The 19,485-nt window shown below is 31.9% G+C and overlaps 1 protein-coding gene across 1 annotated transcript in view; it reads right to left on the bottom strand.

Moving 5' to 3' along the window:
- The window catches only part of LOC105619877 (uncharacterized protein CG43867), a 72,400-nt gene extending 55,150 nt beyond the window's left edge, over nucleotides 1–17,250 (bottom strand). Inside the window, exon 1 of the mRNA XM_012201395.1 lies at nucleotides 16,213–17,250. Within this exon, the coding sequence (XP_012056785.1) occupies nucleotides 16,213–17,250 (1,038 nt within the window). The remainder of the gene's footprint in view (nucleotides 1–16,212) is intronic.
- Between the last annotated feature and the right edge of the window lie 2,235 nt (nucleotides 17,251–19,485).

Below are 19,485 nucleotides of genomic sequence, written 5' to 3'. Positions count from 1 at the left end.
TTATATATGTTATAATTTCAAAGACACATCTTCGTTAGTAAATTAATTAAATATCTCTTGTTTGCCGCTCGAATTTATTACTGGCGTATATTATATTTACTTACAATTTATATTTTCAATTTTTACTAATTATATAACAAAGAATATTATATAATATTTCAACTACTTCAACATTTTCAGCATATATTTCACACGTTGAAGTATTATTCAGGTCTGACGATTGCATAATGCGAATAAACTTCCTCTCTTTTCCGTAGTTTCATTCACAGAAAAGAGAAGAGAAAGGTGCTCTTATCGCGTACGCGAGGGCGAAAGTGCCATGTGTTGAAATTCTACTTTGTCGTACTCGACGGCGTCGACAGACGATATGTAAACGCAAAGGGAGGTAGACAAAAAAGAGTAGAAGAGAGAGAGGAAGATGGATAAGGAAGTCGAGACGAACTACGGGAGATGTATGCTTCATGGAAGATACAATAGAACAAGCTCCTGGACTTGCAAATCCAACAAAGTATATTCTCTTACGTGCGTATTCTTTCGTCTCTTTACTAAAACAAAATATCGAAGGAACATATATGACTGCAATGCAAATTGTATCGGAAAATGGCCGTAAAAGAAAGTGCCATGTAGAGTTATATTCTCAAAAAGAAGGTTGTTTCTCCAATAATAGTTAAGAAAATAGCAAGAAAATAGCGAATTAAATTTAATAATTATTTTAATTAATAAAAATTACTGAAACATTTATTACAATCTCGGTTTCACGAATGTAATAAAGTTTCTACGTCGACTTAACAACTATCCATTTTATTCCAAGTTTTCAAGCACGCAATGACGTGCAGAATGACCTGAGAAGTAGCAATGAAACGCATTTCATGATCAACGAAGCTTTACACGCAAGGTTCGGCTTACGTACGCGTTGCAATATGTAACTGTCGCGACGCAAGCCAATAAATACGAGCTTTTTTCTTCTTTATTTTCTCTCAAGGATAAATGGATCGGCTGGACGTGAACTTTAACTTGATAGTGCGGTTCGACGGATATGCCAATCGGAATAGTCCTTGTACTGAATTAAAAAAAAAAGAATGAAAGTATAGTAAACGCAAAATTGTATTCCCAGAAATACTTTCCACGAACATATATTATCAAAATTATTACCACCAGAACCACATAGGAAGAAAGAGTTTACTGAAAAATCTAAAAATTTAATTAAATATAAATTTAAAAATAATTTTGTTGAATCGTCAAAATAATTATATAGGACACTCCAATTGGTTATTAGAATGTCAAAACTTTTTGCAGCATTGTTTTCCATGCTTTAAGATTCCTATGTAATTATATGTAATTGATGGGTCATCAAAATTATTTTCAGATCTGTATCTAGCTAAATTTTTAGATGCTTCATATTAAAAGAACAATTTTTCTGAAGAATCTAAAAATTTAGCTAGATTATACAGACCTGAAAAATAATTGCTGAACCAACAAAACAATTAGGGCCTTTCCAAGGACAAAATCGATTGAAATCAAAAACATATTATAGCATTGCTCATCATGTTTAAGATTTCTGCAATATATTTTGATGATTCAGCAAAATTATTTTCGGATCTGTATCTAGCCAATTTTTAGATTTTTCAGCAAAATTGCTCTTTCGCGCAGCAAAATCGGTTTTTTTCCGTGCAAAGATTAAAAAAAATGGCCGAACTATTAAATACTAACAAAATTGAATACTGAAAATTTAAATTAAATGCGTGCCGAATGTACTTTTTGGACAAGATTGCACATTTCGACTTTGAAAATGTTATGTCGCATTATTTGTCAATCAACCAAAATTAATATTGAATGAACAAACGAGATGTATAATTTTAAATAAACAGAAGAGATAATAAATTTGCGCAGAGGCATTGCCTCATCGATATTCGTACACTCTGTAGACAAACTGTTGTCCATTGCGTCTAGGTGTGAGTGTAATGGATGCGAGAAAAAAATCAATTGCCGCCCAAGGGCTTTTAATCACCGGAGCCTGTCCTTTCATTTCCGCGGCTTGTGTCGACTGTCGAAAAGTCTCAATTCCTTTTTTTCCCCAGCGTCCAGCGTCAGCGGCAGGTTTGCAAAACGATTGCGCATGACAAACAAGGATGAAAATTCAACCGTCCCTTTCATTCTTTCTGCCACGCTGATGGATTGTATATGAAAATTGGAACAACGCATGAATTATTTAACCTTTGCAGCTGACGAGTCTCGTTTTTTATCTCTAATTTAAAACTGTTTCATTATCGTGAGTTAAAAATGAACAAAAGCAAAGTGAATAATAGTTTCTAGTAAGTAGATGGAAGAATTTAAAATTTAAAAAACGACATAATCATCTGTTTAATAAAACTTAACATTATTGGCAGACTAATGCCAGTAACGCCATCCTTCAAAAGAATGCTCGTGTACGATATTATCGATTTAACATGGTAATAAGTTGCTAAACTTAAGCAATATAACTGAAGAATCTTATTAAAACTTCTTTTTATAAAATGGAAAAACAAATATACATCTTAATATAAAAAGTTATTAAAAAAGGAATCAATAAATATTAAAAATTTTCGTCAATTCTTTACGGTATTATTTATTTTATCACAACTGTCTCTTCCATTCGAGAAAAAATAAGAGCAATATTAAAAATCTTTATTTTAGACCTAAAATCTTTATTTTATGTGAGAACACAATCAATACTAGAAATTTAAAATACCTTACGGTCGAAGCTGGATCTTCATTGCTTTAAATAATTCAAACTTGAATTACTAATATATACTATATACAGGGTGAATTAGAATCGTTGAACCAATTTTTTACCCTATGAGAAAATCGACTTCATATCTAATTGAATTATAACGCGTGCAATTATTTTCTCATAGGATTAAAAAGCTAGTTCATATTCACCCTGTATGTATTTGCATGTATACCATATTGTAGTCTTTTCGAACTGCGCGCCGAATTATTTTTTCCGGCTATAAACGCAATTAAAACTATTCTAGTAATCGAATTAAATTGACATTTAATAATTTGATGCTACAATCAAACATCATATTAGGTGTAGTAAAAAGAAATTCATTATTTTTGCATGAAATTGAATGGAAAAATAATAGATTTCTTTTTACTACACCTAATATTATGAAGATGTTAATATGTTGAAAAACTGTTAATAAATTTATTGCGAAAAATATTATATCTTGGTCAGGACTTGAATCTGGATCTCTTGTATTCCGTACGAGCGTCCTAAGCCATTAGAGTACCGAGGCATTAGTAGAATTATATAAATAATTAAAGCAATGAAGTGAAAATATTTAAAGCAATGAAGATCCAGCTTTGACTTAATAGACATTTTAAATTTCTATTGAAAAAAATGAGAGGTATGACAAATTAATTTTTACTCAAAATAGAAGATATATAAACAATATATATAAGTTTATTTTTACGAAAAACATGCATATAATTTCAGACTTTATTAACAAAGTATAATTTATTTGATTTGCTTAAAACACACATAACGCGATAGATTTAAGAGGTTTTCCATTAATGCTGCATTCCCCGGTGGGCAAGCAGAACGTAGCACAAAATTCCAACGTGATTAAAATTCGAAATTACTTATTACCCAAGCACAAAGTAGACGCCACGGTCGAAATAAAAGCAACGACATGGCGGGCAAATGATATTAACGTGTTCGTCTGTCTAGTGGTCCCAAGTTAAAAAGAGTCCATTCGGAGAACACGGTCTCAGCCCGTTACGCACGAGCTTTATCGTACGTCAGGTAGAACAACCCCTTAGTGCCTCGATCCCTCCATTGTACCTTTCCCTTATATATACACCACTGCGAAAATGCTTCTTCTCTCGCTGCCTACCTGGCGAGACAATTTCTTTGAGATTCACGCAACCCTGTACTTCGAAAACCATTCCGTGATGCAGTAAACCGAGGTATCGCAAAAGACAAAATTAGACGTAATATCGCGATATTGAATTCAATTTTGGAATTTTTAGAAGATTCTACTTTTAATATATTGAAGAAAATTATATACATCCCACACACGAGATAAATTTAACGTGCTCTGGTTACGTAAGTGTTCAAGTTGCAGTCGGAAAAGTAAGTAATGTAATTTAAAATCAAACGAATGCAAATGTAAATCGGTTCGCATGGGTCTAAAAGTTAAAGAAGGTCGCGCCTGGAAAGAGACTGCGCTTTTCAGGCGAGTGATATAGCGCTACAAGTACGAGAACCGCCCCAATTTACGATTACGAGGCACATGGGGGCTCAAACGAAGGGTTAAACCGGGTTTAATCAATTCTCGCTGAAATGTACCCGGCGTATCTCGACATTGGTGAATTCACCGAATTCCACAACATAGAGCGATGAAGAAACTATGACGAATAGAACGGATAGATCAAAACGCGAAATTACCGCAAAATAATACACTATTAGAAAAAAAATATAGCAAAAATAAAATATTCCATATATTAGAAAAATTATATAAATTAATATATTTGCAAATATATAGAAACATTGGATAAATGTGCTCATTAATTTGTAATTATAGTGGAATAATGTAGAATTTTTAATTTTTATGTTTCCTTATGCAAAACTTAAAGCAATAAACTATGCAATGTTATAGTTATATTATGATATTTGCTGTCATAAATCATTTTCATATTTTCGAAAAGAATTACTTGCGTTGACCTCAATAGTTCACAAGTATATAGTTTTGAAGTATCTCTGTCATACAATATCGTAATTATCACCCTAAATAACATTATTCAACAATTAAAATACGGATATATATCAAATCTCTCAATAAATACGAGTTATGTGAACCGTAATCTAATTATTATACAATAATATAACTATAACGTATTGCTAGATGACGCGCGGCTGCAGTTTTTAAATAAACATTATAATTCCAGGCATTGTTCTTGTTTCTTTTTGTGCAACATTTGTAAAATTTGTTTCGTCCATAGTACATATAACATGCTTTGATCTTTTTTATTTTTCGTTGTTGGACAATCTCATTCGAAGAAATATCTTAAAAGATATCGAAAAGTTTGCTACTCGTGGTTCAGGTTGAACAGTTTTTCCAACACCTCGTCTGTTCTCTTCCCACTCCCGTAAACGATAACGTAGCGGGCCGCAATCCAATGTGAAAAAGTCAAGGAAGCTACGTTTAACCGATGGCTTACTATTTTTCGGACGCAATTCCTTTGCGGCGCCGAAGTTTTCTCGTAGCCAGACAGAATGCTCGGCGTCGTGGCGCCGCTCTCGCAATACAGTAGAATGAAATAGAGATAGACGGAGAGAAATATCGTCTTCTCTTCATTGCATTCTAAGAATGTTCATTAAAATATTTTTACAAATAAAGATTTTAATTAAAGATTAATTAAATTATTACATTCTTGCGTTTTTTTTATGCTTCCTGTAAAATATGTAATAAAACATAATTTTTTCAAATATATGCAATATATACAATGTAATTAAGTCTTTTAAATAATGTTAGATGATATCAGACAAGAAACTTTTCAGAAATATATTATTTTATAATATATTTGACGAAAAGTTAACATTTACGAACATTTTATCTCTTTTTCGTATATCCAACTTTTATTACGTAATTTATTCTTTTATTTACGTAATAAATTTGTCATTAAGCAATGAATAAACAGTAATAAATTTGAATAAACAATAATGAATTTGAATGTCGAAAACTGATTGTCATCCATATCATCCAAATTCTCATTATCATGTTATTTATGCATAATACAATATCAAACACATAAACAAATGCGATAAAGTTTAGCTAAATCAAATAGCTAAACGAAGTAATCAAGACTTCTTGGGCTTCTTCACTATAATGATATTTCAGTCATAAAATTAATGATTTTTATTATCAAATAATTCTTTGCATAATTATTCTAAATTTATTTTTTTGAAACTTTTATAACAAGCATTAACTTCATCATTAAAAAATCATCGCATTATCTCGTTTAGCCTCAATTAGCCCATTTGACCTTACATAGCTAACTACATTAATTAAAATTCATGGCCAATTATAAAACAGAGCTCTCAGCAAGTGTGACTGCGCTGTCGCGTAATTGAATCATCAGTTTGATCCGCTAAGGCTAATGTACTAAGGCTTGTATTTCATTATGAATCTTGCATCAAGAAGCTCATATAATACATTACATTAGATAAGATATTCAGAAAAAAGTTTCTTATCATATGAAACACAGATGGTTCAATAATCATTTGATTAAAGATCGACTTTATAGAGAGCATACTCAGCCGATTGCAATAGCAAATAATAATTTTCTTGAAAATTGACCCATAAAATTATCAATAAATAAAAATGGATAAACTATAAAAATTTAAAAATTTAAATATACTGCGATAAAAATTTAAATAAACTGCCTTATTTATTTAAAAAAATAATACAATTAATAATCATTAATTTTTTAAATAAATAAATAGATGCAACTAGCAAAATATTTTTGCTCGATTTTTTAATTATAATTTATATATTTTGTGAAATGCATATTGTAAGAATTTCTAATTATTGCCTTCTCATACTAGTTTGTATAATATACTCACTCGCAAAAAATGGACTGTAAGATTACCTATTTTTACAGGTGCTTATACATTTAATTTTGGGAACATACAGAGAGACTAAACGCAAACTTGAAATTTTATTTAAAATTATTTGAAAAGAAAAAATAAACGGCTAAATTAATAATTTTTTCCTACCATGTTTTACAAGTAATTTAATTTATTTATTCATCATAAATATGTAATTATCAGAATAGAATAGAATAAATCTCATGATATTTTGTACGACATCCAATGATATTAATTACGATATAATATACACTTTATTATGTAGCGACGGAATTCCATTGAAGTACGATTGAAAATGCGAAAAAATATTAATAATAATAGAAGCTATACGATTCACTCAATTAATACAATAAATTTGTGATATTAAAATTCGAATTAACGACAATTGTCATCCTCCAACGAGATACAATCAATATTCGGTACTGCATATGTGTAATAGGTAATACATATCGAAAATGTAAATTTAATGAAACACATATATCATTAATAAACGATCAATACATGTGGTCTTCCATAATTTGAATTATGGGATATTCGCAGAATTTTAATTATTAATACTCGTATATTAATCCGTGTTCTTGATCTACAAATGATAAACAAATTATAGTTAAAAAATTTATTTTTAGCAAAAAATTTAATTGCTTGATACAAAATATATTAAAATCTAAAAATTATTATTAAAGATATCATTGATTATTATAATAAGACAATATTTTAGAATTCTCATCTTTTATCACTTTCTGTAATAAGGATTCCGAAATAAGGAAATTGCGAAAAATATTTGCTTTGATCAAAGTTGTCGATAAATTAATACTTAACAGTCGTCAATCGCGGAAGTTAATCAATCGTACCCAGACTAATTGTTCGTAGAAAATAATCGCATTTCAATAGGTAATTATCGCCCGTACGAATCGCAATAAAAGAATATTTTATAATTCCCATTCTCTGTTACTGCTGCACGTGAAATGAATAAACTTTGCGAAATAAACTACTTGCTTCAATAAAAGTTGTCAATAAATTAAGACGTCAATTGCGAAAGTTAATGAAACGCACGTTAGGCGAGCTAATTGTTCATAAAAAATAATCACATTTCAATAGGTAACACAGAGCAATATAACGCGTCGTTACCTGTCATTAAAGTCTCACCTTGCAATGATAATGATTACATTTACACGAACCCTTATCGGATTTAATAACATCGTCCGTAATTAGAAACTGGCAAATCACAGTTATTCGATCCTTCAGAGAAATTGCTATGATTAACTAATTTTACATAACTACGGATATTATTAAACCCGATAAAGGGGTGTAAACATAGTCAATATTGCGTACGCGAGTGCCATAACGTATACCAAAACAAACGGTCATAATGCGGGTATATCAAAATAACGTACACCAAACCAAAAATCATGGCCGTTGGCCATGTGTTGGATTCTTTTCAAAAGAAGTATTTAATATTATTTTTAAATATTAAATAATTGCACGCTGTGTGAATGTTTTGTTTTTCGTATTTTATAGTAATTTCGACAAACAATGTGTTATCACATATTTTATATTTTATTTTGTGGATTCGTTAATGTGTTATCTAAAATAAGAATTGATTCCATTCGATCGAAAGAGTATTTTGAAATGAAAATACCGATAAATCCTAATTAACAAAACTTATTTTAATTTAATTGATAACAGCTGAAATTTTGTTATATAAAAATTTGCTATTATTATATTTGCTTAAAATTATTAAATTTATATATATATTATTTGTATTATATATATATAAACTGATAAACATATATATTATTAATAACAAATTTTAACTACTATATGAATCATGCACAATTGTCCTCAAGATGTAACAAAATTATATAAAAAATAGTAAAGTAATTTTCATAATTATTTTTTTTATTAAAACAGAGATAAACTGTATTTCTCAAATAAATATTAAATTTTATACATGAATTTAAGAAAGTAATAAAAGAAAAGTAATTTTAAATATAAGTCCGCATTGCTACGGGCAATACGGGCTCGTTAATTACTTTATTAAATCAATATAAAATGTAAGAAAATTATCATTTAACATTATCTTTCGAGATAACGGATACACAAAAAAATATAAAAACATCATACAATATGAATATACAATTTTTAATTACTTTAAGAATTTATTTTGCTTTTCAAGTAAGTTTTTCATGTAAAGTAATTTCTCTTCTCAAATAACCTTTAATACCAAAATATTATAAAATTAAAAAATAGTAAACGCAAACAAAAATATAATCTCTGAAGGATCGATTAATGCACTGTGAAAAATAAAATATCTGTATCTCGAGCAAACTTCACCTGAATTTCTCAATTGAATCACTGTGTTGTGTCTCAAGACTCAGCTAAGCTTTTCAGCAGAAAAGCAAATATAGATAAAATCTAGAGAATGTTAGCAAACTCATAATATTCATGTCCAAGCACGCGAGACTCTCTTCTTTTATCGAAGCTCGAATAAAAATAATTTTTGATAAAACTTGAGTTATAAATGGTTTCATAAAACCACAGAAAGGTTCGCCGCCACTGCGTTAAAGTAAAGTATAGTATCCTAATCCTCGGCGCCAATTCCCCAAACTTGAATTTCGTCGAAGTTTCGCGTAAGCTTAACTACTAATTGGGCGCAATGTCCGCGGCTCTTGGCACTGTACTATCCGACATAACGTCCGTTACTACGAGAACTTTGCAGATTGTAATTCCCTGTCTTGCTCTGTCTACCTATTTTATCAAACGTACATACAGACTTGGAGAAACGTACATGTAACATTTGTACTCACTGTGTATCTCTATTACATTACAGAATATCTATTAAACTATAAAGGATATCGTAAAGTCTTCAATTATCTTTTAATAGATTTAGAAATACATTAAATTTATATAAAACTATAACAAAATTAATTAATTAATTAAATTAATTTTTTAATAATACGAGATGTACTTAACAAAATTATAAAAAAAATTTCAACACGGATTTTTACAGGTCGACAAACGAAAATCAGAGAAGAATATCATCATATATAAACTTCCAATTGAATCTCTATAAATGTCTTATTTTCTATAGAATTCTATAGAATTAGTTGATTGGATTTATTCTGGAATCGAGAATCAGATGTAGCAACGAACTGATTGAGACTGATTTTCCGGATTGTGCAGTGATTTTAAATCTGTATTGAACTTTATACCGAATCCTAAAGATAAAAGACATTCATCTTTACGATGATAAACATGTTATGATTTCGTTTTTTTTTGTGTTCGAAATGGAATTGTCGAATAAAAATATTCATTATGAATATATTCACCAGTGCAAAAAACTAATTAAATTGAATAAAATGTAATTTCGTATTTTACGTCAAATATTTTATGTCAAATATTGTACATACAATATTTTTGTTAAAAATACATGAAATTTAAATTAAAATAAGGATTTTAAAACTTAAAATTTTTACTTTCAAAGGGTTACTATATTTTCTGAGTTTATGTGAGTTTGGTAATTTTTACTTACATATAGAAAACTTATATGAATTTTTCTTTTCATTTTGTGAATTTGTCACGTGTCCAAAAAAAATTTGCAAAAATCTAACGTACGACTCTCTAACGTAAAAGCTTACAGTTTCCTCTGAAAATTCATAACAAAAAAAATAATCTTATGATTATTTTTTTATTACTAAATTGCTCGCAAATGATAAAAGAGCATTTCTGACTTTGATTGCTTATATATTCCGTTAAAAATCATCATAAATTAAAAAAAAAAAAAACAGATTCATAAAGCTAAAATCATATAATTGATTAAAATTTATTTTGTGTTTCAAAAAATTGTATTTTATTCTATTCTAAAAAACCGAACAAGCTTTTTACTCAATCTAAAACCACCTGTTTGCCCTGAATCCCCTGAATATACAGATATTATATCGAATATATGTTCATTATTCAATATAACGCCTTCAAAGTGAATATAGTATTTTAATTGATAATAAATATATTCATAGAATATTTCTATTCGATTTTGATAACCGAAATCGTCGAAATATGTCAAACTTCGAAAGATGTATTGCCGCGAATTACAGATTCAAGCTATTGATTTAGTACCACGTCGATACTGCGGCAACAACAGTAGTGACACGTGTGTGGACTTGCGATAGCGATCCATTAGGATGAAAAATTAAAGACTGCAAGCACAATCGATCAACAAATTAACCATCCGAAATATAGCGTACGCACTCAAGGCAGGCGCAAACAAATCAAGATAATGGTGGATATTTCACGCACACGGCAATGCTAACCAGTGTCTGACTCGTATAGGTCCCGAGAGATTCGAGCGTGTGCGTATCGATGGAGAGACGAGTCACCTATCCATCTTTATTTGTCTTGTCTCTATCGTGCATTTTTCTCTGCGCTACAAACTTTTCCGTCAATTTTTGAAAGCAGTGTATGTGCTGGGTGTAGCGGAAACTGATAGAGAATTAGAAAAAAAAATGATAGTGTGTCCCAAAAGAGACATTCGTATAAAAGGAGAAGAAAATTTATAAAAACCAGAATAGGAAGAGAGGAAAAAGTGCTCTATCACGAGAGACACATATGTCTATAAAAGTGCTCGATCACGATCAAGACACATGTCAAAAGAAAGCTTTTTTTTTCTCGATCATATATACAGTGAGTGCAAAAAGTATTCGTACAAAGAAATTTTTTATAAAAAAGATCTTATTTGTTGAAAATAAACATTTATTAGTAATTTTATATAATGAATACATTCTGTTCTAACATAAACAAACGAATTTCGCATGTATTCTTGATTTTAGAAGCTAAATTTTTCGACTGTACGAATACTTTTTGAGCATCCAAACAATACAATTTTTAACTTTCGCTTATTTTTCAGATGATATATTTTCTATAATTAATACAAATCTTTTTGGTATATAAAAATTTAAAGAAAAACATACAGTTTATTTCATGAATAAATTATTAATCAACAAGAAATGATTGTTAATTAAACATCGAATCGACGACAAATTAGTATTGAAATTATTGTATCGATATCGATTTGACATCAATTCGATGATTCATTTCTAGCTGAATATTTATTTTTTTAAAATAAAGTTTTTTTCTGTACGAATACTTTTTATATTTACTGTACGTAATGCGTAAATTTTAAGACGAAAAATCGGTGGAAGGTTTTATGGGAAAAAGTTAGAGCGCGAAAACTCATCAACGCGAAGCTATCACTAAACGTATGGTTAGAGAGAAAGGAAAATGATAATTGATGGTGTGTAATATAAATTTTTAATCGGTTTAATAGCAAACCGATTGCCAATATTAAACGTTCCATTACCAGAGAAAGTAATGAAATTATTATGAAACAATTCTTCCGCCATATTTTAATTTCATTGATGTTTTATTGTCACATTTATAGAAATATTCGAGAAGCGTATCTCTCTCTCTCAATATCGCACGTATTTTAATTTACAAGATTCCGTATAAAACGGAAGATTTTTTTTTCCAATACAACGTGTTTTGTTTAAAAAAAGGTTACGAGAGCACGCAGATTTTTCAGGATTTATTCTACATATAACATAACTACTAATACCGTTACTTTACTGTAATATGTGCGAAGCTTTTCTCTCTCAGAGATTAAAATAAATATGTTTTTGCTCGGTAAAATAATTAAATTTTTATATGCGAATAAGTATATGCGAATAAGGATGAAAGACTGTTTTGAAGATTGTGACGTTGATAGACATTCTTTGAAATCCGTATCGGCATTTGAAGACTCGTGTGTCTATTAACGTGAGGACTTCCATTAACGCCACATGCTCGAGGAATCAATATTAATATGAACTACATACAGAATAATACAGGATGTCCCAGATATACCAGGCCATCTTTTACTAAATATTCTTGAACAAATGAATCGATTTTTGCAAAAAAAAATATCGAGACCTCAATTGTTTTAGCTTGCAACTGTTAGAAAAATCCTAAAAAAAAAATTAATTTCAAAAATGAAAACAAATTTAGCCAAAATTTCTCTTTATTAAATTTATAATTGAGATTAATAATAATGTTAATGTCAAATTAATGTTAAAAACCGGAAATTTATGAAATAATAAATCTTCTCGATATCTTCGTTTCGAAGGAAGATTGATTGAAAGTTGATTGAAGAGTTCATAGGTGAAGAATGAATCGCTAAATCTGGGACATACTGTACAGAAACATTTAATGGCCGTTAGTACACGTCGCTCGAAAATGGAATTGAATAGAGTAATGTGCACGCTCGAACAATATCCCTTCCCCGTTGGCGTACCGTATTGTACGTTTGCCTAGATAATGAGACGTCACGGTCAGTTCAGTGCGGCTGTTATTTATAATCCACAATTGATTCTACACATTCTCCTTTCGCTATTCAACTTGTTATATACATAGTACATGTGCCCTCATGCATATCGCGTTAAACCACGTGCACATCGGAAAATGATGAGTGATAAGTGATGTGTTGTTGCGAACAATGAAGATGATAAGCTCGTCTATTAAACAAACTCGAGCACGTATAATTTTAATGACTTTACGCAAACATTGTTTAATATGCTCCATTTTTATTGAATCAATGATAGAATTTTAGAAGGTGAATTTTAATCGATGTTTCCGAAAGAAAAAGAAAAGCATCGAGAAAAGAATCATTTTTCTTAATTTTTCTTAATTTCTGATATTATATATCTACAGAATTTATCTTCAAATTTGAAATTTTATTGAAGATTTAAGTTTAGAATCTAAGCTTTATTTAAGTCTTAAATTTTTACTCACACAACCGGAGTCTTCCTCTATTTTTAAATATTTACGTAAAAACATCGATTTTTATATCGACATTTTATATCGATTCACAAATAATCGTATTTGAAATCCTCTTTGCATTGCAAAAATGTTTACTATTCAAAATGAGATTATCGCACACAAGGGTAGGAAAACCTTGCCTTGAGTCATAAATCCGTTTGAGATCCCTTCCGTGCGAAAGATAGCCCCAAGATACATCAAGGATTTCGTCTTGAATTTTGTACGCGCTCAGGGCACGCGGCTTCCCGCTTCGATAATATAAACAGCATCCGCTTTCAGCGAAAGGTTATACCACAAGAGGAAACACAGCGAAATTGAACATGCTAGCCATGCAATGTAAAAAATAAATAGAGGCTAATTTGACTTCGTTCTTAAGAAAATATTACAGTTAGAATTCTGATGTATGTCATTCGAATTATTATTCAATTTAAATATTTTTTTCCAGAGTAATTTCATAAATTTTATACATTAAATTATTTTCAGGTAAATATTGTATAAAAATGAAAGTAATGCGGAATAAAAAAGAATAAATCCAATTGCATTTTGAAAGAAAAGTTTTTTATATTTGACTATAATTGCATGGTAAAATATTATAGTAAGGAATTCCATTTTTAGTTATTACTGCTATAATATTAATAATATAATTTATAGTTTTATATCAAAAGAAATATACAGTGTCAAAGTAACTATAAAATGATTTCTTTTATTCTTATTTATTTATAAATTAAATATGAAATAATTATATTATTTCAAAGCAGAAATAACTACAAAAATAAAACTCCTAATATATTATAATTATTTTATGATATGAACTATTTAGTCACAAATACGAAAAACTTTTGTAGGATATCCCTTTTGTCAATACATCACGCTGCGGAGCTTCAGAAATAATACAAAACTGTAAGCTTTTGTTCGAAATCTGCCCTGTGCGGTAACTATAAAAAGTATGCAGAAAAAGATAATATCATCTGGATCATCCGCGCATTGCGATACGGATACGGATCCGCGATACGGTTTGCCGATTCGTCGTTTAGCTCTCGATCCTGTTTGCTGCCGGTGAGAAATAAAAACGACCATTGTAACGCGATGAGTAAATGTGCAGGAATGGGTGATACGTATTGTGGAAAAGTTCGTAAAAAAAAAAACCCGTCAGCGATATTATGGCGTGTCCGCCGAGGCGGACGTATAATTTCCGGCTTGACGTTGAATCCTCGTCAACGTGTGCTCCATACACGTCCATTCCGTTGTCGCGGTCCGACGTGTGTCCCATCGTCTCTTTGGCGAGGCAGTTTGTTTGCGTTAAGCCGCGTCTCTAATGAATGGATGAATAAACCTGTACGTATACGTAAAGAACAATTTTGCTGAAATATCTAAAAATTTAGCTAGATGGAGATCTAAAAATATTTTTTTTTTAAATAATTTTGTTACAAATCAAAACAATTATGCAGAAAATTCAAACATAATGAGCATGCTGCAAAAAATTTGACATTCTTAGTAACCACAGCATGAGCGTCTTACATAATTATTTTAATAGTTCAACAGTTGACCAAAATTATTTTTAGATCTGTAGCAAAACTGTATTTTTCATGTAGAGAAATATTTGGAAATCAAATCGAATCGCAAAGGGAGCCTTCTCCAACTCCGAAATAATGTGTGATTTCTCTGAATTTTTGTTTCTTTGTCTCTGCCCTAAATATCGTGCATTAATGGAAATCTTACACAATTTCTCAAGCATAAAATGCAAAGAATTCTCCGAACGCATCTGCGTTAATTCCCACGCTTGCCATTGTCCGATGCGCGGAACAACATGCACAGAACGTGGAGCGGAATGTATTTTTTCAAAAACAACAGCGGTACTAACTGTCGTCCGCGAGTGCTTGTTTCGCTAAATGATTGATGCGGTACATTTTGAAAAGACAAGGAACAAGCTGACGCCGAACAACGTGATGTGCCTTATCTAAGGTGATGGCATTAAATCGGCGCGCGTGGTCGTGCATACTAATGGAGACTTTGAGATATATATTTCGCTTCATGCTACGTACTTGGGCCCTGCGTAATTTGTTTAAAGTATTTTGCGTATATCGGAAAAATTCCGGATGACAGATTCGTTAACTGTTAACTGTTGACTAACAATCCTTGGCTAACACATACGCCGCAATTAAACAAGATTATCTTGTTTAATTTTGTTTAAAAGTACGTTATTATAACAATGTACTTTTTATCGCGTCTTCTTGAATTTATCATCATAATCATTGCTTTACTTTTAAATGTAATTTTATTAACACTGATTAGAAACAGTAGAATAACAATTAACTTTTTAGCTACCGTATATAAACTTCAAATAAATACGTAAATATTTTAGTAATATTTTAGTAATATTAAGTAATATTTTAAATAAATAAGTAGCTTTTGACACATTTGATATAATCATATATTATTTAAAACTCTATTATGATATCTCAATATTTTTATATTACAATTTTCTAGCTAAACTCCAAAATGTTAAATATATGATAATTGCATACTTAAAATCATTTCTATCATATAGATTAATCTTGATTTAATTCATTTTTCTAATTTTTAAAACTAGAGAAAGATAAAAAATAAATTAAATCGAGATCCAATAAATCTACATTAATAAAAACGGGCATTATCAATAATTTCAAAAAAGCTGTTTTACAGGCAGCTAAAAAGTTAATTCATATGAAAAAAAATGAGTATAAACTTACCTTTTCTCGAAGCATGTCTCTCACCCTAGTCGCTTGACTCCTACTCCTGTGCAACTCTAGCTGTAACTCCAAACATCTCTCCTGCCAATTGAGTTCCTCCACTGTCGTATACCCATCGAAGCTCTTGGACGTGCTGTAAGTGGGCCTGACATCCAGCTTTTCCCTCTTCAGGTCGACGTTGCCACCAGTAGCTCTCGGATCAACAAACAATCTGCCCGCCTCATATATCCGTGATGCCGGTAGTTCAGACGGTTGCCTGCCGGAAAATGAGAACGCCCTGTCGAAGTGGCTTCTACCGCTGGAAGGTCCCGGGTCGTAATTCGACCTTCCTCGACAGAGAGGACTACCTGGTTCCTTTCCGACATCGTAGGCCAGATCGGATTGAACTGGAGTAACGAACGTTCTTTTATCCGCATACTCCACGTGGCCGCTCGACTCGGAAGTGAAGTCGTACGGACTACACTTGGGCTTTTCACGGAGTTCGATGTAGCCGGCACTTCTGGCATTCTCGGCGAAGCTCTTGTCCTTGTGGAAGAACAGATTCGACACGTTGACGTAGGGCGAGTCTCTCGTATGTATTACCGATAGCGGCGCGCCGCTGTCGACGCCGCTACCCGCATTATTGTTGTTATTGTTGTTATTGACATTCGTGGAGACACTAGTGGAGGTACTGGCGGTGCTGATGGCGGTGGTGGCGGCGGCGCCGGCGTGCCTAGGCCGTGGTGGCGGCGTTGGGGCTTGTCGAAATTGTCTTGGCCACAATCGCGGGCTATCGGGTCCGGAATTGGAGCTGCCAGTCCCGGCGCCACTTGGACCCGCTCGAGACGACGACGAAACACCGGCGGTGGCTGGACCTGCGGCACCGATTGGGCCCGACTGACCGGCAGCGGCAGGTCCGCTGCTAGGATCTTGCACGCGAGCACCTAATCGTGGACTGCACGGCGCCGAGTTGGAGCCGAAATCGCTGGCGAGCCGCGTGATCGGATCGAGAATTTGCGAGAGACGGCGACCTGATGATGAGCCGCGTATCTCGTCCATCGTCTTTAATGTTTCGTTGTTGCACGTTGATCTTATAATGACGCCTCTTTCTGCCCGCCGATTTCTGCTTCCTGCCGAAGGATCCTCAGTGCATCTGGCAGCCCGCGCTTATGCTTCCTTCCTTCTCGGGTTATCACGTTCTTCCTGCGAGGGATCGACTCGATACCGACGCTCGGGGAGCAAAAGCTGCTCATCCTCGCCATTTCGTTACTTCACACGCTCGTATAGTCATCGTCGATAGCGACATCAGTCTCGGGTTTACGCGACCTAAAAGAAGATTTCTTCTTGAAGAAATATTACAGAAGCTTACGAGTGATAAAATAGAAAGGGTCGACAATATTATCATATAGATATGATTTGATTGGAGACCCATTTTTGAGTAAAGTGCTACTAGAGATATGATGATCTCTATCTTGTCAACTGTCTAACATTTTTTCTGACCGCATTTATATACAGATTACAATAGTACGTGTAATATAAGATTTTCGAATTATATATTACATAATTTCATAGTTTACGTTCTAAGAATTGATTATATTCTAAGAATTGCAATATAATTGGCATGATTCACGATTCAATCGAGAAAATCGTGAAAATATTTGCTTAATTCTTTTGCCATTTGATCGTGATTCGTTGTCGTGAATATTTTATTGGCAAGTTATGGCACCAAACTCATCTGTCGCTGAGCGTTTCCGACGTTTCGGCGACAGAGACAAGAAAAATGCGACGCGGAAAGATGGCACGCAGGGCTGCAAAGTTTATTTTAAGGTCGACGTTAAAAGGAGCCAAATGAAAAACCGGATGGAGGGAGTGGATAAGTGCAACCCGTCTCGTTCTGCAATTACTACGCGAACGACGGGTCGGCTCATGAAAAATTCCAGCCTTTGCGACCTGCCTCAGGAAGTAGATGACGAGCACAAAGGAAAACTGAATTTAATGCAAATAAAAAAAAAAGAAAGAGAAACAATCACGAGTGTTAAAATAAGAGCAAGAAAATAGAAATTTTAATTATAACTATGTACTTTTCAAGTGATCTTTAAATGTGTTAAAAGAACAAAAAAAATTTTATTGTACTTTTTTTTATTAACTTTCTTTTAATTTCTTTTAATACAAAATACTATATATTAACGTGTGTGTGTGTAATTATAAAGAGATTTAACATTTTCACCGTTAAGAATATTATTTTAACAAATTAAAATTTGTAAGAGAGACGTAAATCAATGACAAATGTTAATTTTTTTCCAGGAATTACGACATGCTGTTCACCATGTAACACAAGTCGTGACTCGCGAGTCGTGACACGTGACATATATGTGACACGCTGTGAATTAGCTTTAAACGGTCGTGAGGTCACCCAATCTCACAAGCTTGCTGTTAATTTACCGAACGATCTCTCCTTTGTGCCATTTATATTCGTATAATTTTTAATAGATACATCTCCATTTGTATAAAATATTATGCTTATGTAATATAGATTAAATGATCCTTCAAAGTTATTAAAAATTCAACTAGAAAAAAGATTTCCTAATACACACATAAATATATAAATAAAAGAGATCGACTAACATATCACAACATTTGAATTCTTCGATCAATTTAAAGTGAACTTTTTTTATAGAATATTTTATAGAAAGATGACAAATATTTTAAAATATTTGAAAATAATTTAAAAGATTATTACGAATTAAACTCTAAATATGCAAATAGATAATAAAACTTTACTTTTTTTCAATTTAATCTCTCTCTCTCTCTCTCTCTCTCTGAATCTCCAATTTAGATTTATTGCAACAATTTTATTTAAAAATGTAGTTTGAAGTTTTATTTTATTTTAAAATTTGATTTTAAAGTTAAGTCCATTTTCATAATACAAGGTTACCTAAAGATTAAAGGTTACCAACAAATCATCAATGATGACAGAAATTCATCAATGAAATTCATTCATGAATTTCTTGATTACCTTTAATCTTTAGATAACCATATATTATGAAATCGGGCCCTAAAAGTAAACTGAAAATTATTTGTAAACTTTGGAATTTGTAACAAGTAACATATATCTGTTTTAGGAGAGAGAGAGAGAGAAGGAGAAAGAGAGGGAGAGAGAGAGAGAGAGAGAGAGAGAGAGAGAGAGAGAGAAGAAGAGTATAATACAAGTAACAAAGTAACGTTACCGTTAGTTACGTTGGTGGCGGTAGGGTGTCGTACGGTTCCGTACCGGACCCCCGTACCCGTATCGAC

This window comes from Atta cephalotes, assembly GCF_000143395.1.
Source record: "Atta cephalotes unplaced genomic scaffold scaffold00023, whole genome shotgun sequence".
NCBI classification, from domain to species: domain Eukaryota; kingdom Metazoa; phylum Arthropoda; class Insecta; order Hymenoptera; family Formicidae; genus Atta; species Atta cephalotes.
Note: the sequence above shows the minus strand (reverse complement) of the source record. Positions and strands in the feature narration are given on the sequence as shown.